At 37.6% G+C, this 23,153-nt stretch overlaps 2 protein-coding genes across 2 annotated transcripts; one reads left to right on the top strand and one right to left on the bottom strand.

The window, feature by feature from the left end:
• Positions 1-807: 807 nt before the first annotated feature.
• LOC140141314 (eukaryotic translation initiation factor 1A, X-chromosomal-like) lies at positions 808-11,175 on the bottom strand. Its single transcript, XM_072163146.1, has 5 exons — positions 11,032-11,175; positions 6,773-6,856; positions 4,994-5,097; positions 3,368-3,598; positions 808-1,627 (listed from the first exon to the last, which is right to left on the bottom strand). The coding sequence occupies exons 1-5, from the start codon at positions 11,045-11,047 to the stop codon at positions 1,622-1,624; spliced, it is 441 nt and encodes a 146-aa protein (XP_072019247.1). The 5' UTR covers positions 11,048-11,175; the 3' UTR covers positions 808-1,621.
• A 2,014-nt stretch (positions 11,176-13,189) lies between these two features.
• On the top strand, positions 13,190-22,299 carry LOC140141313 (uncharacterized). Its single transcript, XM_072163145.1, has 3 exons — positions 13,190-13,864; positions 14,103-14,219; positions 19,569-22,299. The coding sequence occupies exons 1-3, from the start codon at positions 13,226-13,228 to the stop codon at positions 20,136-20,138; spliced, it is 1,326 nt and encodes a 441-aa protein (XP_072019246.1). The 5' UTR covers positions 13,190-13,225; the 3' UTR covers positions 20,139-22,299.
• Positions 22,300-23,153: the final 854 nt, after the last annotated feature.

Here is a 23,153-nt window from a genome sequence, read left to right as displayed (position 1 = left end):
TCTCGCATTAAGCGATCTCGTATTAACGAGTTTCCACTGTAATATGACATCAAGAATTAGATTTCACATAAATCGCCAAAATTTTGCTTGAAATGGGTCGAGAAGCCAGGTATGCCAGGCAAACCTTAGTTATCACATTTGCTAGTCAACCAAATTCACCTAGAACTCAATACATATTTTACATAGAAATTTAAAAGAACAGGCTGGTCAAGGAAACCTACATAAATATGTTTTCTATACTTCACTTGACCCAAATTATATGATTTTTTATGGTGATAAGACAATCGCACATGGAATTTTAGAGGGATTTTGATAGCAGTTCCATTAAAAAAAGCTGCTATCATAATGAGACTAAGATCTAGAAACACCCCCGAAATGCTTTTGGGGAATTTTGCTAGCTGAATCTTTTTGATGAAAGTCAATCTTTGACAAGATGTAACTTTGCTACGGAAAGTGCTACACATGTATGAAAAAAACGTTTTCAGTTTTGTCTTTGTTTACGTATCCCGACATGTCGACATAAAAAAAAATTCTAAAAAAAAAGAAGCAAGTTATAGGCCCAAAATACTTGTTATTTAAGGTTGGAAACCAGAGAGATACTGCTACTATTAAAAAATGCCAATTTTTTTTAAAGTTGATAAAGTTGTACATTTTGATTACCTTTGCTTCTATTGAACAGTCAGGGACACATTGAATTAGTATGCATTGCTAGCTGTTCAATAGAAGCAAATGTAATTAAAATGTACAACTTTATCCAACTTTGTAAAAAAAAATTTGCTTTTTTTTCTTCTTTTTTTTTTGTGAGTAAAAATATTTTTTTGTCCAAAAATATTTTTTTTAGAATTGTCGACGTTGGTATACGAATTATATCGACATGTCAACATTAAAAAACGGTGCCTATACAGGCCTGACATTACAACATACACCATTCCTTGAGGAACTGGCACCAGTTCTATAATAAAGCAATGTGTACTGCGATCCGTTTGAACTTGGTTCAGGACTCACTTAGCCGGGAAACAAAAGAACTTGCCATCCACACAATACATTTGGAACTATTTTACACTTATAATTTACATTTAGCGACCAGTCCTTTATACCAGAAAGCGTTGCATACACAAAGCACTGGTACAAAGCACAAAAACAACCAACGACTCTGGTCCTCAGCGTGTATTCCACTCGGCTATTCCAGTTGAAATCCATACAACCCATGTGGAATACATGACCTGATCTCCCACACAGGGGGTGTACTGTACACTTCAAATGGAGTGTAATGACCCATTCTGGTATTTTAAATATGTATTAAAGATTAATGTCATGTCTTCCATACGGGGTGTAAGGATATCAACCAGAATAGCCCATTAATAAATATAACAAAATGGCTTTGAAATTATTAGTCTCTGCAATGGGATATTCTCCTGTCCTCATTCTAAATTCTTTGAACATGGGTGCGAATCCTGGTCTAGCAGCATTCTCTTTAACTATCTTACTCCCTTCCATGTTGATGTGTAATAGGATGTTCAAGGAATTTAGATTTATTGTGTGTCCCATTGCACTGATAATACAGTTTCCAAGATAGAGATGTTGCTATATTAAGTCCATTATTAGCACCATTCAGCCAATCTCAAATCTGAAAAAAAAATGGAAATGAAAAAGAACAAATTATGAGTTGTGTGAATCTTGAGCCAAGACGTACATACGGGCTATCTCATTTAAAATCCACACTACCACTGTAGAAGATTTTGGAAATATCTTTTACAGGAGAATGAACACATTTGGCAACTCATACACCCTCTGGGCAAGATTCAACCTGAATCTTCCACTGAGGGAAGATGAGTTTCAAATGGAGTTGTTTAATGTGCTCATTCCATTTCAATGTCATTCATACTCCCAATATCTTCCACGGGGGTAGTGTGGATTTTAAATCGAATAGCCTACTGTTTTAAAACAACATTCTCTTATACTCTTTATCGATGCAATTTTAATTTAATTTAAATTTAATTATCAACCTCAATATTCTGCCTGCTGTGTTATACAGGTGATTTTAACTTCTAAATTGTTGGTCTAAAGCAGGCCTTCTCAACTAGTTTATTTGAAGTGCCAACTGGAAAATTTCATCATGAAGTGCCAATATGTTAAGAGAGCCTCAGATCTTTGTGAGTTAGAGTGGGTGCATAGCGGGAACGGTGCAGTGATGTCGCTTTATCGGGGGTCCAGCGCCCCCTGAAGCTCCTGAATTTGAAGGTTTTTAAAAGCCCAGATTGGGTATTTCACCCCTTTTTTTGTTCAAAATTTATATGTAAAAAATTATTAAAATTATTGTGTGCCACTTTAACTGATTCAACAAAGCGCCACAAGTGGCGCGAGTATCGCCAGTTGAGAAGGCCTGGTTTAAGTATATAAAAGTATACATACATGTAAGAGTGGAAATGACTTGATAAGTCCATCTGGGAGGTCAAATTTGGGCATTTAAAAAAAAAAGCTCAGTTTTGGAGAAAATCCACAAAAAAACTTTTTTTGGCCCAAATTTTTTCGGTCACTGAAACAAAAATTTGTTTGAGTAATAATCGAGGCACCAGTTATTTGCACCCCTGTATATCCTAAACATAGACAGATATGTCAATATTAAAACAAGTAGCCAATACCTGTACCTATCTTTAGCTCTGATTTAAGACCTCATTTGTTGAAATTGGTTGAGAATTAAAGAAGCGGTGATCTAAAACCTATTCTCGAATAGTCTCCCCCTTCATATAAACGCCCCCACCATTTCTCAACCAATATGTTTCAAAAATGGCGATATTTCCAAGCTATCTTGTGTAGTAAGCTTACCAAGTTGCACACATGTTTGATAATAGCGTCGATAATTTGCGAAAATCTGGTTGTAAACCCGGAAGTGAGCCGGAAGTCAGTGTTCCCAAGTTCATAGTTCATCATTATTTTCAGCATGAGTTTTAAGGTTACCAATGATTTTAATGGGAATTATCATTCTAAAAATGACCTCTAATAAACGCCCCCTGTTTGGAAAATGCAACACCCCCGGGGGCGACTATTTGAGGAAATATGGTACACATGGCCATTCTCTGTAAATAGGGCTGCTAAGAATCTGCAATTTTGGAGGCCAAAAAAAACCCCAGATTTTCCAAAAAACGCACAAATCTGTGATTTCACGCCAAAAAAAGCAAAAAGGTCCAGGGATTCCCCAAATCTGTGAAAAAAAATTAAAAATCGAAAAAAAAATAATAAAAAAAATAAAGATTTTTTCAAAAATGTCAAAATTGGAGCCAAAATATGCAAATTGCGCCGCAAATAATGCAATTGCGTATTCTTAGCAGCCCTATCTGTAAATATCAACACTTTGTCATTTACTCACATCATCAATATCGCCTTCCATGTCTGCCTCCTCCATATCAAAGGCAATGTCGTCATCTTCTCCTTCTTGGCCGAACATCGTCGTCTCGTTAATCTTACACGTCTCTGGTAATTCTCCGTAAACTTTGAGATTCCTTGCTTCGTCTGCGTTGTATTTTAGGATAACGTCGGCTTTGTTATCTTGGTAATCTCGTAAACCGACTAGAATGATGTCTGATGTGTTGATCCATACCTGGATGGTTTTACAAATGAATAATACTTGTCAGGATTGGATGACATTGATTAACCCCATGAGAACTACCTGCCGATTGGCCAAAATGAATATTATGTCCAATTTTGAACCAATCCAGGAGGGTTTTAATAAGATCGTCTGCAAATGCAACTTTGACCATAAATAGTTCAAAGCCTAGCCATAATTGGCAATTGAAATGAGCATGTCAAGTTATCAACCAATCAAAAATGCTGTTAGATGACCAGTAGTGCCCAGGGAGTTAAAGTAGGAAAAAGGGTATAGCTGATCATCATTGTTTTAAAAAAAAATGCAGTGATTTATAGTGCGCTACGCACAGGGACAATATCTAGACATTGATCCACAAGCCTCAGCACACTTTACAGGTTGTCACTGACTACTACCGCCCTATATCAGTCCACAAACCATTACACAACAACACATGGACTTGCAGAAGTGCACACCATATTCACAATTGACCATCACAGCCAGGATCAGCTCCCAGAGTTTTGTATGGATTACAACGAGACAATTAGCAGTAAGTTCCTTGTCCAGGGGAATTTCAAGCTAACTCAATTTTTAACACGAGTGGGTACTAAGCAATGACAGAGCTTGAACTCGCAACCTCTCGCACTATATTCGAACGACTTATCGATTGAGCTAACTTGACCGCTTCGCTTTTATTAAATGTATGCCAAGTCATGCACCATCTATTGTGCTTCCAACTGTTAAAGGTCTTCCGAATCGACAGCATCATCTCCCATTTTTCTTCATCAAAACTGAGATTTCGGTATCAGCAGAAAGCTCATTTTTTTCTCATTACCCCTGTAGAATTTAACACCTAAGATATATTTTGTTTCGATGGACCATTCTCCTTGTGTGTCAGCTTTATTTATCTCAATATTTCAAAGCAAACATTGGTACTATTTGGTAGGTCATGTTTTTACACTACCACATACCCTTAACCACAACCATAGGTCTCATGGAAAGTGTTGGTATTAAATTGGCAGGCTCTGCAAATACACAAATCTTTCCACGAAATTTGGCTCCCCTTCCAGAATAACATATTTTTCCGAGACCTGGGGTAGTACATGTACAATGTAAATGGCCTATTTTTGGAAAATCCACATTACCCCTGTGGAAGATTTGTGACATCTCTTCCAAAGTGGGAGTATGAATTTCAAATGGAATGAACACATTAGGCATCTCCATTTGAATTTCATACACCCTCTGAGAAAGATTCAACCTGAATCTTCCACTGATGGAGATTGGAGGGTGAGTTCAATGGAGCTGCTGTGTTCATGCCATTTGAAATTCATACCCAGCATGGAAGATATTTCCTAAATCTTCCACAGGGGTAGTGTGGATTTTAAATGGAATAGCCTAGTACGCTCTTACCTTCTTTCGTAATTTCCCTCTGATGTGACATAATCTCTTGACACCATCAAAACACTGTGCTTCTAGACGACCATTGCCCAACATTTTAACAACCTGTGCATATTCTACAATAGAAGAAAAGTTTAAAATTAAAATGTGGTTCCTATCCTTTCAAAAATGTTTTCTATACCATATGTGTTTTGTACCACTGAACTGACTGAACTTGCACTAGAAAAACTGAAATGTGAAATTAGGGAATTCCTGAATCCTGAATCTTTAGAATAAAGGGCAGTTGTATCCAAGGCACACCAGTGGAAGAGTAGTTATGAATAATTTTAATTAAAATTAAAATTTTAAGTGGCTTAAGGTGGTACTACACCCCTTGATAAATTTGTGACTATTTTTGCATTTTTCTCAAAAATAATAACACACTGAATAACAAAAGTTATGAATATTATAGGGGCAATGAATCCAGTTACTACACTGGAATTTCATTGACTCAAGACAAGCGATGTATACGTTCTTTATGATAAGAAAAGAGGTACCGGTAGAATGTACCTCATTTCTTAATAATAAACCACTTTGTCTTGAATCACTGAAATTTCAGTGAAGTAGCGTGTCCGTCCGAGTATAGTCAAAAATTCGAGTATAATCCCACCCCCCATTTTTCGAAAAATTTCAGAAATTGTTTTTGAGTGTCCCTGGACCTAGACCTAGATGCTAGGATCATTCATGATTGACCTAAAAAAAAAAAAATAATATTTGTATTCATGTCATACTCTATTAATGATATCAAAATGCATTGAATTTGAATGCATTTTGAAATCATTAATAGAATATGACATGAAAACAAAGTATCAATTTTCATATTAAAAATAATACAAAATATCTTGAATTTTTTATATTTTTTTTTTAGGTCAACCATGAATGATCCTAGCATCTAGGTCTAGGTCCAGGGACACTCCAAAACCGAAAAAATTAAACTTAAAAAAACTTTTTTTTAAATTTTAGTATAATCCCAACCCCCAATTGTGAAAAATTTTCACATAAAAAACGGGTGGGACTATACTCGGACCAATACGGTAATTGGATTCCTTGCCCCTATAATATACATAACTTTTGATCCCAGTGCCTTTTATTTTGTTGAGAAAAATGCACAATTAGTCACAAAATTTATCAGGGGGTGTAGTACGGTACCCCCTTAAAGGTACATGTACTACACCCCTGGCCAATTTTGTGCCTAGTTTTGCATTTTTCTCAAAAATTATAGCACATTGGTGACAAGTAAGATATGTATATTATAGGGGCAAGGACTACAACTACTGTACCGGTACTGAAAATTCAGCAACTCAAAGCAAGTACATACATGTATGTAGTTATTGATTTATTGATCAAATATTGATTTCCCCTCATTTTTGACTGTAACTCCACAACTGTTGTCTGTGCTGAAATAAGATTTCCAGTGCAGTAATTGTAGTCCTTGCCCCTATAATATACATATCTTACTTGTCCCCAATACGCTATAATTTTTGAGAAAAATGCAAAAATAGGCACAAAATTGGGCAGTGGTGTAGTACCCCCTTCAATGTAATAGCCAGAGTATGCAAAATGGGCAAGTGGACTACGGAAAAGTCTAGAATTGACTGAACTTTCACTACAAAAATTGGAAGTGAAATTAGGGAATTCCTGAATCTTGGGCAGTTGTATCCAAGGCACACCAGTGGAAGAGTAGTTATGAATAATTTTAATTAAAACTAATTTTACGTGGCTTAATGATACTTGATGTAACATTTTTCTTACCTTGACCATCTTCCTTGAAGACCAATTCACGCTTCTCCGATTCATTTTCATTCTTTCCTCTTCTTCGGTTCTTTCCTCCCTTACCTATCATCAATAAATCAAAACAACAGTCGAACATTCAGTGAGTTTGTTATACCTATTGCATCATTTGATTGTGTCTAAAGGTTAGGCCACATAAAAAATAAAATTCGTTTAGCGTCCACCTGGTTTTGAAAATTGAGGCGGAGGGAGGTTTTTTTTTTTTTTTTTTTTTCCTTCAATATTTTATGAACGAACTACGAAGCAATTATAGTAACCATAGACATAGCTGCCGAATTCGGTCACCAAACGAATACGGCCGGCGGCCTTACTTTCCGCTTCTTTTGCTCAATACATTTATCAGTAGGCACAAAATTAATACTGCAAATCATTGATACATCTAAATACATTTTAAATTCTATAAAACATAACAAGAAGGAAGAATTAACTCAGTAAAATGTTTAATTCTATGCATGCGGACTGCACGGCACTTCGATATCGTTTTTTTTTTTTTTTTCCCGCGATAACACTAAACATGCATTGATTTCGGCTGTAATTTATAGTGTTCTACCAAGGATTATTAGGTTGAAAAAAAGATTGTCTCCAAGCTTCTTCAGAGGTGGCTAGACATGATTTCTGTTTGTTTTCGTATTTTTCAGCATTTTATCGTACTTTTGGAAAAAAATAAAAAATAAAAATAAATCCATGCGGGGCCGAAAACCCAGGCGGGCGGTGGATGCGAAACGAATAATTAATTTTATGTGGCCTTACTCAAGAAGTCAACATGTACAGGGTTCGCCTTAACTCATTTTTTTTGCATAGCAAAAATTGCTATGCAACATTTGATTTGTATAGCAATTCCCAAACTTTGCATAGCATTTTTTCAAGGCAGTAGTACCGCAGTACCAACATGTTTTTACATCGATTATTAATGCAAATGGTGTTACCTGAATGTTGATTGAGTCAATGTATATTATTGATAATGAGAATTTTAAGTTTTAATGAGTTTTAAACTACTAAAATATGGAATGTGAAATTAAACAGCTGCCAAAAAAAAAAAAAAAAACCATAACAATAAACACACACAAAAAAATTCAAAATTTCTTATTTAATTTTATTATCTTATTTAATTTTATTATCTTTATTTTGTTTGGGGATGGGTTTATTATATTTCTTTCTTTTTTTCATTCTTTATTTCCTTCTTTTTTTTTTTTTTTTTTGTCTTTCTTTTTTTTTTTTTTTCTTTTTTTTTTTTTTTTTTTTTCTTTCTTTTTTTCCTTTTTTTTTTTTTTTATAATTTATTTATTTTATTTCAATCAAATTGTTTAAATTTTTCCAGCTGCTGCCTGCTGGTCAATAATTAATTTAAATACTGCCCTCTATGAATATGTAAACAAACATGGAGAGCGTGGCCTAGCGGTTAAGGCGTAGGACTGTGAATCCAAGGGTCAAGGGTTCGAATCCCAGGTCCGGCTCTTTGTGTCCTTGAGCAAGGCACTTCACTCTACTTGCTTAGTGCTTCGGAGGGCACTTTAAGCTGTCGGTCCTGTGTACATGCATATTTTCTCACATTAATGTAGTGTGCACGTAAAAGAACGCCACAGGCTATTCGAAAAGAGCAGGGGATCATCCCGGTACTGTTGACTGTACTTCAAAATACACTCAATCTACTCTAGGTTCCAGAGTAAAAATAAGTACAGCTTGTCTGTACGCAGTGCGATAATACTCATACATATGAGGTAGGCACTTACAAGGAAGAAGAAGAAGAAGATGGTCAAGACCTTTGACATGGTGGAAACATAGATTCACGCCGTGATTTATCGATATCAAGGTCGTGTTTGCTGTTAAAATTTCACTTCAAAAATCAGTATTACTGTGCATTATGTTAATTATTGAAGTGAATTAGGCCATAATTCAACATTTCAGGGGTTCAGTTGCTTCGAAAATGATGTAAATAATACAATTTGAGCCTTTTTTGAGGCAGTTTTTGACGGGGCTTTTGAGCCTATGAAATCTACATATTTTGTTGCATCGCATTTTTATATGATGCATTTGTGCAATTGCATCGCAAGTTTTGCAAACTGTGTCGCATTTTGCGATGCGACACAAGGTAAATCGAACCCTGAACATGTAGCTTAAAATTTGCTTTCAGTTCACATTTCAGGTTCGCATTCAAGGCTTTTATCATGGCTGGAGTCCCAAGCTATTAAAATTAAGTAGAAATCAATGAAGCATGACACCAGGTCAATCAATGGAAGTTCTTTGCCTCTTCTACATGTACTTGTTTGATAATCTTCATAGCGTACAGGTACCTGGCTTTCTGGGCTTGCATCATTCACGTTCAATTTCAAAACAATGTTGCATCATGATGTGAAACATACATGTATATATATCTAGACTATTTACGGTTTGCAAATTGGGATGGCATGTGTAAAGTGGGGCAAAGATTTTTGGCAGGCGGGGCGGGGGAGGTGGGCAAGCGTTTTTTGGCAGGCCGTTCTGAAATTTTACCCCACGGCAGCTCATTGCACAGCCCCTCATGCTTTGTATTTTTGAGTCTAAAATTTGCACATTTTGATTTGCACTAGTTTAGTTATAATTTACCGTGTCATTGAATCCTTCTTCTTATTCTTGATATAAAATAGCAACAATCTGACACCAACTATTATACATGTAATAGCTGCAATGATTGGGCCAACAATTATTCCCGTCGAACTATTTTTCCTTTCAGGTTTGTAAGTTGATGTAGTAGTAGTGTCCTGTGCTTCCGTTGCTGCCCTGTTGGTTTTGGAGGCAATAGTTGTTGTGGCTGCAACTCCAATTTCTACATGTATATTGTAACTTTCCTCAGGGTTAGAGGAAAGACAACGGTAATCGTTACCCTCAGTTTCATCTATCCGAGTCTCCGGTTTTATCTGTAATGAGCGTGAATTCCCCAATCGTTCTTGGCACCCATCTTTATAATGAAAACCCTCCCAGCATGTTCTTAATGGATAAAAGCTTCCATTCATAGATTTCGTAACTACAAAAGATCCTGATCTTAAATGTTCTGGAATCGATAGGTTCGGACAGGGTACGTTGACTGTCTCCCTTCTTTCAGGTAGAATCCGCACCAGTTCTCCTTTCTTGATGGTTATCTGAAAAACTTTGCCTTGATTTGACATGCAAGAGTAATTGTTTCCGTGAGTTATATTTATTTGTGTGTCCAGAGTAGTGATCAGTTTGCGGCAACGACCAACTTCTTGGCAGCCATTGATGCATGTAGTACCATATTTGTATGACCTCAATGGAATTCTTATTCCATTTTTATCAAATGTGATGTAGTATTCTAATGTCGAGTTCCCCTGTTGTGATGAAATTGGTGGGCACTCAACTATTACATCTTTCTCTTTGTTCGGCAGTGCGTAAAAGTCTGGGCCTATGTTGTCACCATCCTCTCTTTGTGACTCTGGTGCATATGCAGGGTTAATGAGTATAGCTTGCAAAACAACATGTAGTAGATAAAGAATCTTCATAGTGATACTGATAGTCAAGTCCGATGTTATACTCTAACTGAAACTCCAAACAGGATGTCGAATATACTAGATAGGGCATGTTGAAAAACACTTGCTTTTTTAAAGTTCTGGTGGTTATTGCATAATCTCCTCTTCTGAATATAAATGCAGGTAACTGAGCAGATACGGTATGTGTTGAATGCAAGTGTGCAGCGCTATATGATGTCCAAGTCCTCAAAGCAAAGTGCCTGTATAAATTTGAACTGACGTGACTGTCTTGAAAATTCCTACTGATTTATACTAGCATGCATGTATTCATGATCATGTGCATGATGACTATGTGACTGATGATGGTGCCTCACAAATTCAACAATCAGATATCAATAAATCAATTAAAATCATGAAAATCTATTATTGACGTGATTGATTCAATTTGACATTTCCATTCCATGAATGGCATGATTCAGCAAATAATGTTCTTGGATGAGTATTTGTAACAGTCTTTTACGTCGAAGCAACGTTATTCATAATAATTATATGACGTGAATCATCATGATGCAATGCACTTGCAATGCATGAATATCGAATTAATTAATTATTTACTGGCAGTGCAAAAACAATGCATGTCGACGACAAGCATGACAAGTACATCCGCGCGAGAAAACACCATCGATCTTTCGACATTTCATCTATAATATGGCTAAAGATATTGTTTAGATCAACCCATATGATTATTAACATTCTTACCTTTATTTTTCGGCATATTGCTTGAAAATCAAACTTTTGAAATCGTCAAAATTAACAAAATCTTTCTCTCGGATACTGGAAATCTGGAAGGAAACAGAGACTTGACACGGCGTGTTGCGCAACTATCTGCGCATGTTCAGGGAAATTCCTCGAACTGTATGATGGGAAGGGTCATATCTATTTTTAGCTTTCAAGTTTTCGCAGGCTCAAAGACACTGAAGGACACTAAATGACATACAGAGACATATTTGCATAATAAAGACACAAAAGGACGTTATTGTTATGTATATTATATGAATAAAATATGAATAAATGTATACAATTAACCTTTAACCTCATTTACATACTTGTGACTCCTGTACTATGATACACCAACCAAAAAATATTAAATCAATTTAAATGCGACGACGCATTTTTTAATAGGCCTATCGTTTTAATCATCAAGAAAGCTCGGACCTTACCTTAGCGATCGCTCCCACTCGCCACCGCCCGCCCAAACTCAATTTCTAGTGAGCGGTTTTCATATAGGCCTATCGCTTGCTGCGAATCCCCCCCCCCGGGGAATCCCCCTAAAAGCTCCTAAATTCCCGGGCCAAAATTAATTCAAGTCTCATAGCTCAGTACTTTCAATTTTGAAGTCAAATTTAACGTACTAAATTTAGCCTTAGGCATAATCACTGAAAGCAAAAGAGAGAGTGTAGGCTAAGTGTTTCATATTATTTTGTTCGAATGATCAGACCTCGAGAGTGATTTGACTACTCATGCTATAGCGAGTGATTGACCACTCGCCTGAAAATCTAGACCCAGGATCTTGATATAGACGGCAAAGGTTAAAGCTAGTATCTTCCAGCTTCCTCAAAATAGGATAACATTGAATATTGTTCAGTGAATACAAAAACAGCTACAGTTAAAATAATCTAGAAACTATAGGCCTATAAAACAAACAATAGGCCCTAAATTGAGAAAAACAACAACAACAACACTATATAGGGTCTAAACACATGTCGCAACTGATATCATGAGCATATCTGTAAACATCAGTGAGCTACCATGATATTAAAAACTTAATGGCCCGGCTTAATGGCCGTCTCATTTAGGCTACAATTTTACAAATAGTCAGAAACATAAATAGTTTAATATTATTTCGATTAATAATAAAATATTTGGCTCTTTCCAAAATACAATGACATGATGTCATCAAATATAATAGAATGTGCGCGTGACTGACAGTCATATATGGTTGCCGACCCGTGATGCAGACATACTGCAACATACAAATAATTAATTGATTAAAGGAAGATTTCGTGATCCTAGTATCCTCTTTTTATGGCATTTTTCAATAGATATCCACGAAAAAAGCTTATTCCCAAAATTTCAGTTGATTCTGATTTTGCATTCGCGAGTTATGCATGATTACCGTATGTATATTAGTAATAGGCCTATTATTACACTGCTCCATTATATAGGCCACTGTTGTAATTTCGTTCTGGTATATACCAGAACGAAATTCAAATTTGACGATATTTTTGCTAAACGTCAACGAATTAATCTGCAAGAAATAATTTAGGATATAAAACATTATGTAGCCAGAGGTTTCCAGTGGTATAAAAATCTCAACTTTTTTGAGAAAAGTGGGGGAGATGAGGCTGTGGATCACAAAATGCCCTTTTAAACGTTTGGTGACAACTTGATTGACAGGCAAAAAAGGTCGTTGGCCACATAATTGCGCAATATATAGCCTATAGCCTATTATGAATTTATGAGTGATCACTTGACAACGGTGGGAAATTCCCGGCTGTGTGCGTGAGATCATGGAAATAGTACTATTTCCATGGTGAGATGAAACAAGTTCGAGGTGCTAATCGCGAGGGTAAACAGGTTGATACAAGCAGGGATATGACTATGAGATTAAAGTCTCACATGGAGTGTTGCAATGGGGATTTCCCAAAATTACCAATTTCACGTAATATAAAGTCACAATACAACGCAAGACAAACTCTTTTCTGATTTGAACTCGCCACGGTGGAACACCCGTTGGTTGAAACATCTTTGGAAGGCAAGTTTAAAAGACTCAGTGCGTCTTTTAAAACTTGCCAGATCCTACTACAGTATCCATTTGAAACGTATCAACTTCCACTGATACTTCAGTGTGCGGTTCCGCGTTCTGAGATCCAAGCACCATCGGAACTCAGACATGTCAATGTACAAATCTAACCATGAAAGTGGCATCAACCACGCAGAACAACTTCGAATTATGGACTCACAGTTGGATCAACTTGAACGGGAAAACACGAGATTGGTGGATCAACTGAAAGAAGTTATTAGAATGAACACACATTGGCAACGCTACGATGCACAAAGAGAGGAATACGTCGTGAAGCTCACGAAAACCAACCGAGAACTTCAAGATAAGGTAGCTGATCTTCAGCACCAAATCTCAGAGTTCGACAAAGATCTTGAAGCGAAAAAGGAACGTCCCAACTTATCAGATTTGGCATTTGAGAGTCTTCAAGTTGAAGATGAAGAATCCAAAGATCGTCAAAGAAAGACTGGACATCTTGAATCGTTGTTGCTGAGAAAAGAAGAAGAGATAGCCGCCCTTACGGATCATGTTGCCCAGTTGAAAGACAGGATTGCTGAATTGGAGAATGGAAAAGACACTCGACGAAAGAAAGAAGATGAAAAGGTTTTGTTGTTGCAAGAACAGGTCAATGTCTGCATGGAAGATTTTAAGCAGGAGCGGAAGGACAGAGAAAGATGCCACGATGAAAATATGCGATTGAAAGACCGTCTGGCGCAAGTAGAGAACGATTTAAGAGCTAATGAGGAACAGGTAATGTCTTACATAGAATTGAATAATCAAAAAAATAATATTTGTGGTTAGAAGCCGTATTATCCATCATTTATTTAGTGCTCTACCGTGCATTTATACATGTTATATAAAAATGATGTTGAACATGATATTGTGTCCCTACTTAAGCTTAATGCTCGAGTCAGTTCGGAAAAGTTTGTTTGCCCGTTGTGCATTACAAAATTATAAATACTACTTTTTATTGCCTTTTTTCCTTCAGTTATTTGTCTACCAAGAGCAAATCAAGAGACTGCAGGAGCGTTGTCGATACAAAGCAAGGAGAACATACGACGAACCATGTTGTTGTCCTAATGAAAGACCACGACCTCGTCATCAGGTAAGAAGTATGTCCGTACCGGGCCTCCTTAAATCATAATATCGTGAAAATATTTGAGTGTAGGGGACTTTCTGTGTTTAAGCGCTTTTAAGCATGGATATTTATATTAAAAAAAAATAAGCAAAAAAAATGAATGAATGAATAAATAAATAAATAAATAAGTAATAAATAACCCAGCAAACACAAAACGTTTTCGACATTCGCAAAAGGTTATCCGAAAACGTTTAAATGTCGGGTTATATAAAGGGTATATTAATAGTATAAAACGTTTTCACAACCTTAAAAAACATTTTTGATAATCTACTGCTCAGCAAACAAAATGTTTTACAGAAAACGTTTAAATGTCGGGTTATATAAAGGGTATAAAAACGTTTTAATAACATTCCAAAAACATTCTTGAAACTGATACAAAATATTCTAAACAGAATGTTATTTTGGGGTTGAAAAAATATTTTGCGAAAAATGTTTGCCCAAAATATTTTCAATAACGTTTTTAAAACGTTTTCATGACCTTTATATAACCCGACATTTAAATGTTTTTAAAAGGTTTTGAAAAAAAAAAAACATTTTAAGAATATTTCCGTGTTTGCTGGGTTCAAATATTTTAACATAACTAGTGCACCTGCAGCTGTGAGAGCCCTGATGCTGTGAGAGCACTGGCATGATAGCGATACTGTTTGATGACCTAAGACCCTGGTGTAATTTTTTTCATGCTCACCTCATACGAAGGATTCCACCTATCAAGTTTAAGCCCAATAGGGCAAAGTTTAAATTTAGCCCCTACATGACCTTTGACCTCAATTTTGTTTTGCGCATATATTCCCCTCGTATCAAGGATTCCACCCACCAAGTTTGAGCCCGATAGGACAAAGTTTGAAATCCATGACCTTTGACCTCGGATGACCTCCATATAATGTTTTTCATGCTCCCCTCATAGGGCCTACGAAGGTTTCGACCCACCAAGTTTGAGCCCGATCTGACCAAGTTTGAAATTTGACCCCTCCGTAATGACCTTTGACCTCAGTCGACCTCGATTTTATTTCGGGCATATATTCCCCTCATATCAAGGATCCCACCCACCAAGTTTGGGCCCGATTGGACAAAGTTTGAAATTTTGACCTTTGACCTTGACCTCCGATGACCTTCAAAACTACCCGGTGAACAGCACCCGCCCGGTACCCATCTATGTGTGAAATATCGGGACGATGCGTTGAAGCGCGGCGGAACGCATAGCCGGACAGACAGACAGACAGACACACACACAACGGCTATTATTTTAGTCAAGCAATTTGTATTTCTTGGTTCAATAGACCTATGTTACAATCAGCAGCAATATTTCTCTTCTAACTTGATCGATGATCTCATGTTGATGCTCAGAAGAGAATGCTGATCCAGGCAATTTGTATTTCTTGGTTCAATAGACCTATGTCACAATCAGCAGCAATATGTCTCTTCTAACTTGATTGATGATCTCATGTTGATGCTCAGAAGAGAATGCTGATCCAAGCAATCTGTATTTTTGTATCTTATCTTAGTGATATGTTTTAATTAATATTAGGCCTACATTATGTCCAATGAAAAAACTTTTGTGCCAAATGAGCTCTCACTGTGTAAAACTGTGCTGTAATATGACCACTCTGTAATTTGGGGTTTTCTGGTGGGATTTCATTTCGGGCATATATTCCCCTCGCACCAAGGATTCCACCCACCAAGTTTGAGCCCGATCGGACAAAGTTTGAAATTGGACCCCTCCGTAATGACCTTTGACCTCGGTTGACCTCAATTTTATTTCGGGCATATATTCCCCTCGCACCAAGGATTCCACCCACCAAGTTTGAGCCCGATCGGACAAAGTTTGAAATTTGACCCCTCCGTAATGACCTTTGACCTCGGTTGACCTCGATTTTATTTCGGGCATATATTCCCCTCGCACCAAGGATTCAACCCACCAAGTTTGAGCCCGATTGGACAAAGTTTGAAATTTGACCCCTCCGTAATGACCTTTGACCTTGGTTGACCTCGATTTTATTTCGGGCATATATTCCCCTCGCACCAAGGATTCCACCCACCAAGTTTGAGCCCGATCGGACAAAGTTTGAAATTTGACCCCTCCGTAATGACCTTTGACCTCGGTTGACCTCGATTTTATTTCGGGCATATACTCGCCTCGTAGCAAGGATTCCACCTACCAAGTTTGGGCCCGATTGGAAAAAGTTGAAATTTTGACCTTTGACCTTGACCTCCGATGACCTTTCAAACCACCCCATAAACGTGGAATGCCCGATACCTATCTATATCCGAAATATCGGAACGATGCGTCAAAGCGCGGCGAAACGCATAGCCGGATAGACAGACAGACAGACAGAGCTCATTATTTTATTAGTACTAGTGCACCTGCTGCTGTGAGAGCCCTGATGCTGTGAGAGCACTGGTTGACCTCTATTTTGTTTTGCGCATATATTCCCCTCGTATCAAGGATTCCACGCACCAACTTTGAGCCCGATAGGACAAAGTTTGAAATCCATGACCTTTGACCTTTAACCTCGGATGACCTCCATATAATGTTTTTCATGCTCCCCTCATACGAAGGATTCGACCCACCAAGTTTGAGCCCGATCGGACAAAGTTTGAAATTTGACCCCTCCGTAATGACCTTTGACCTCGATCGACCTCGATTTAATTTCGGGCATATATTCCCCTCGTATCAAGGATCCCACCCACCAAGTTTGGGCCCGATCGGACAAAGTTTGAAATTTTGACCTTTGACCTTGACCTCCGATGACCTTCAAAACCACATGGTCAACATGCTTTTCCCAATACCTATCCATATCCGAAATTTCGGCTCGATGCGTCGTAGCGCGGCGAAACGCATAGCCGGACAGACAGACAGACAGAGACCGCTTATTATTTTAGTAGTATAGACTAGTGCACCTGCGGCTATGAGAGCCCAGATGCTGTGAGAGCACTGGCATGATAGCGATACTGTTTGACCCCAGATGACCTTTGAACTTGGATGACCTTGGTGCAATTTTTTCTCATGCTCCCCTCAGTCATACGAAGGATTCCACCTATCAAGTGTAAGCCCAATAGGGCAAAGTTAAATGTAGCCCCTACATGACCTTTGACCTCCGTTGACCTCAATTTTGTTTTGCGCATATATTCCCCTCGTATCAAGGATTGCACCCACCAAGTTTGAACCCAATAGGACAAAGTTTGAAATCCATGACCTTTGACCTTTGACCTCGGATGACCTCCATATCATGTTTTTTCATGCTCCCCTCATACGAAGGTTGCGACCCACCAAGTTTGAGCCCGATCGGACAAAGTTTGAAATTTGACCCCTCCGTAATGACCTTTGACCTCGGTTGACCTCGATTTTATTTCGGTCATATATTCTTCTTGTATCAAGGATTCCACCCACCAAGTTTGAGCCCGATCGGACAAAGTGTGAAATTTTGACCTTTGACCTTGACCTCCGATGACCTTCAAAACCACATGGCCAACATGCTTTTCCCAATACCTATCTATATCCGAAATTTCAGCGCGATGCGTCGAAGCGCGGCGAAACACATAGCCGGACAGACAGATAGATAGACAGACAGATAGACAGATAGAGACCGCTATACTATGGTGTGGTAACCGCTCTAGTTTACTTTCATGTACCTATACTGCCAAAGCCCCATGGTTCAGCTATGGTGCGGTAACCATACTTTAAAGCACCGTGGTTCAGCTATGGTGCGGTAACCGTACTTTAAAAACTTGTTGCAACTTGGTTGTGCAATATACTGCAAGCCCAATACTGCAGTCAGAGCTATTTATATACTGCAAGCCCATTGCAACTTGGTTGTGCAATATACTGCAAGTTATATACTGCAAGCCCAATACTGCTGCAAGCCCAATACTGTAGCTGTGCAGCAATGCATTCTGGGTAGACATTACAGTGCATTTCAATTTGGGCAAACAGCCAGAAGCTGAATGAAACTTGTCCAGAGTTGCCCATTACACATCTTTGTATCCACTTGCTGCTGTTTTTGCTATCCAGTTGGGGTATTTTCCCCCTAGATGACCTTTGACCTCGAGGGGTCCCTTCGAAAACCACCCGGTCAACATGCTTTTCCCATCACCTATCCATATCCGAAATTTCGGCTCGATGCGTCGAAGCACGGCGAAACGCATAGCCGGACAGACAGACAGATAGATAGACAGACAGACAGACAGAGCCCGCTTATTATTTTATTAGTAAAGACTAGTGCACCTGCAGCTGTGAGAGCCCTGATGCTGTGAGAGCACTGGTTGACCTCAATTTTGTTTTGCGCATATATTCCCCTCGTATCAAGGATTGCACCCACCAAGTTTGAACCCGATAGGACAAAGTTTGAAATCCATGACCTTTGACCTTTGACCTCGGATGACCTCCATATAATGTTTTTCATGCTCCCCTCATACGAAGGTTTCGACCCACCAAGTTTGAGCCCGATCGGACAAAGTTTGAAATTTGACCCCTCCGTAATGACCTTTGACCTCGGTTGACCTCGATTTTATTTCGGGCATATATTCCCCTCGTATCAAGGATTCCACCCACCAAATTTGGGCCCGATCGGACAAAGTTTGAAAATTTGACCTTTGACCTTGACCTCCGTTGACCTTCAAAACCACACGGTCAACATGCTTTTCCCCGCACCTACCTATGTCCCAAATATCGGATCGATGCGTCGCAGCGCGGCAGAACGCATAGCCGGACAGACAGAGACCGGCTATTATTTTAGTAGTATAGATAGATGTTTGCAAAAATAGTTTACAATAACATTTTTTGAAAACATTTAAAAATATTGTTGTAGTGTGCTTTCATACAAAAAGTTTTAAAACGTTATCATGACCTTTATAATCCGACATTTTAATGTTATTAAAACGTTTTTACCTAAACCAAAAGCCAAAATATAACTTATTTACAACGTTTTTAAAACGTTTTTGTGTTTGCTGGGAAAGTGATTCACTTATAGCCTTGAATTATTTGTTCATAAACTGTTTGAAAACTAAACAATGAAGTTGGGTCCGTGTTTTGTTGTTGTTGTTGTTGTTGTTGTTGTGGTGGTGGGTTTTTTTTTCACTATAGCTTTTAGTCATAATATCCAATATCCGTATACTGACATCAGTACTTAGTTTTACAAATCGATTTTAGCAAAAAGAAAATACTGTACGGGAACAGAAGGAAAGGAAATAATTTAAAGAAAAGAAACTGGGGAAAGAATTATGTGATGACATTTCAGCGGGAAATTTAATATAAAATTGTTTTATTTAGCATTTTAAATGATCTAATATTCGCTTTTCCTCATTTTTTCCTGTTAAAAGGTAAGACAAGTCCAGCAACCATACTATTATGGCGATGACTTCACCGAATTGCCCAGTGATGTTGAAATCGACGGAGGCCCGAAAGGGACGCGAGACGACGATTACGCAACGACGGATTCTACCAATGATGAAATCGACGGAGTTTTGGAAAAACTGCAAGATGACACTTTTGTAACAATACAACATACCGATTATGAAATTGACGGAGTCTCGGAAGGGCCACAAGATGATATTCATGCAACGATGGTACCTACATGTAGCGATGTGAAAATAAACGGAGAAGAGCCTCGACTTTCCGACATGGATGTCATAGATGGAAGACTACCTATAAAGCATACTGATGATGACGACATATACGGAAGCCCAAAAGGGTCGAAAGATGAAACTGACGGAGCACCAACAAAACCTGGGGATGTTGATGGAGATATTCTAGATGATTTTTCAAATGATTGTGGAATTGACCTAAATAATAACAATGATGATGGACTGCAATGTCCCAGATGTTTGATATCGTTTGATGTTCACCAACATTGTGAACTTCTTGATCACGTCAATACTTGTATGGGTTGACAGCAAGCCTCGAAATAAGCAAATCTACACCAGGAGCTACATGTTTGAAAAAAAGGAGCTATTTGTACAGATTTTAATTGTATACACGTTAAATACAAAGACGGTTTAACATGTTTAACTACCATGACTACGAAATGTAAAGCCTGGTCCCGGCCCATCAACACAAAAGCTGACAACCATGAGAGTTACCAAATTGCGCGGAAAAGGGTAATTTTTAACCAGTAGCAAAGACCGCGAAATTGGCAAAATAGGGGGTATTTAATTAGCACTGTCCATGAAATTTGACAGTGAAATCAGCAAAATAGGGGTGTTTAACTTGCACTGTCAGCGAAATTTGGATAAAAGGGGTACTTGAGAAAATCCAGAAATTTTATGTCAATATTTAGTGTCATTGATAAGGGATGTTTGAAATTCTAATCATTGAAAATGGGTGTTTGAAATTCTGGTCATTGAAAACCACAAAAAAGGGGTTGTTTTTGGCCAAATTTTGTCCTCGATTTTGCATGAAAAAGGGGGTAAATTTGGTGAAAAATCATTCCAAAAGGGGGCCTTTGAAAGATTTGGTAACTCTCATGGTTGTCAACTTTTGTGTTGAGTTGGGGGCCGGGAGCCTGGTCATGATTTGGGTGTGGACCATCGACCAGGAGCCAAACTGTTATGGCCATTGGGTAAATGGCCTGCTTATTTTGAGGCTTGGTTGACAAGTATGTAAGCCATCGGCCAGTATAAATTTGAAAAAGAAGTATAAATGGGTCAGTACTATATTATAGACATCAGTGTCATTTTTTAATTGTCATAATACGTGTAAGTTTCTATAATTTATTGAAAGCGTCAGTTCTTGTCACTTTTGAGGAAGCCTATCATTTAAAGCCATAATGTGTGATTTGCATTAAGAATAGATTCCTATTATGTTACTTTTCACTGATCACATTGTCCCCTTTAAACAAATGAGGTAAAATGAAGAAAATTGATATTTCATTCCAGCGCCTACAATGCGTGTATTAATTCGCCGATCGTACATGTATTATAAATCATGATTATTGGCGGAGCTTCACGCAGCTGGGATATACAAACAAGACGTAAGACGAATAGTGATATGTACACAGCTTATACGTCAAGAAGTAAGACGAATAGCGATATGCACACAGTTTATACGTCACTGATTCAATACGCGATGTGTTTAGCCATCATCACTCGATCGGTGGACTCTGAATAAAACCGGATATCTTCGGTTTTAATATAAAAATTTAAATTCTACTGTAATTAAAGCACTTCAGGCTTAGTCGTTCATGTGGTATTGTAGTACACCAATGGGCATTACAATCATGCCAAAAGTAGAAATTCAAGAAAAATTTAGGGCGTCGTTTTGAATCACACATGGTTTTAAGAGTGTTATAAGACTTTGTATACTGTACTAGTACTTTATCTATTTTAGCAGCATAATGCTATACACGTAAAAAGTTTTCCTGTATAGTGCAATATAGTGAATATACATCGAAGCTTAATTCCATATTCCATGGCTGTATCTATCGCTATATATAATCATTAATTTATAAAGGGATTTGCATAGGTTTTATGGCAAGGATCACTTCAAAAACTTTATTAAAAAGGTGATATTTATCAAGTGACATTTAACCTCTTAAGAAAGTAAGATTTATCAAGTTTATCTATATAATATAATTATGTGGTACAGCCATGCACCACATACGTGCAAGCTTCCAGGGAAACCTCCTGTCTATGCCTTAATTATTTCTAAAATAATGTTGATTTTGAGTTCCTGTGATCAGTGATAGCACCTATAAACGATTAGCCTAATGATTTTAATTATCATGTTAGCTGCCAAAATGAGTGCAATTATTTTCATGTAAATTATGTCAATTTCAAAGATATTCAAAGTGAAAAAAAGTTTTCGAAATCTCCGCCCTTATGGGAAAATACGCGTATAAATAATCATTCATTCCTATCGGATTTACGGACGTCTTCATATCGGAAATTGATCGATACTTGAGACATATATAGTTATTATTTATATTTATTATATATATAATCATCATGTAACACTATATAGTAACCAGAGGGATGCACCAGGGACCATACAAGGTCCCTGGATGCACGAAGGGCATACACCACCTCCTCTTCTTGGAGGAGGGGTGAGGCTCAGGATGGGTGAGGGGTGGGGTGAGGGGTGAGGCTCGGGATGGGGGAGGGGATTTGAATTTGGGTGCAAGGAAGGGAGTATAGTCGTGATCGAAACGGACGGAGAGGCTCACACCCTGGTTACATCTATTTATGTATTTAAAAACAATTGTTTCTATTTATTATCATAATATGTATTTATAATCATTTATAATCATCATATTTTTGGCTATTACATAAAATAGATGCACACCCCTATAGAGAAGTTTGGATTTCCGATTTTTTTTGTCCAGTCGTGACTGTTGGAAATCAAGACTTTTTAAGGTTTCAAAGGCAAAAAAAAAATATAACAGAAAAATAGGTCAAAATCGGAAATCCTCAATTTGAGTGCTAGTTTGGAACAATTCTGTGATTTTTCATTCATTTAATTGCATTTCCAAGCGTTTTTCAGTAAGCATTGACATCTGAAATTCCAGTCGTTTTCAGGAAGCAAACTTGGAAATCCAGACATTTCTTTTATTTGAAAAGTAACTCCTCTATATAGGGGTATGTATTTCTTTATTGGAATAGCACCTTACAGGGAGAAAACGCGTGTAAAGGTTAAACATTGTGTATTATAACATACCGTAAAACCTCGTCTACAAGCATATAGAGCGATTCTTATGAAAGCTACATTAATACAGGCGCCATTATGGAGTTTGAGCAAATAAATTACGGATCCAAGCATATACAAAAAAGTATTATTTTAAGAACAATCTATTGTATTAGCATAGTTACGCTTGTTTCGAATAAATTAAGCTTTCGTAAAAAACACTATATATGCTTGTAGACGAGGTTTTACGGTATCCATATTACTACATGACTCCAGGAAATTCCAGC

Source organism: Amphiura filiformis, chromosome 19 (assembly GCF_039555335.1).
Source record: "Amphiura filiformis chromosome 19, Afil_fr2py, whole genome shotgun sequence".
In the NCBI taxonomy this organism is placed as follows: Eukaryota; Metazoa; Echinodermata; class Ophiuroidea; order Amphilepidida; family Amphiuridae; genus Amphiura; species Amphiura filiformis.
Note: the sequence above shows the minus strand (reverse complement) of the source record. Positions and strands in the feature narration are given on the sequence as shown.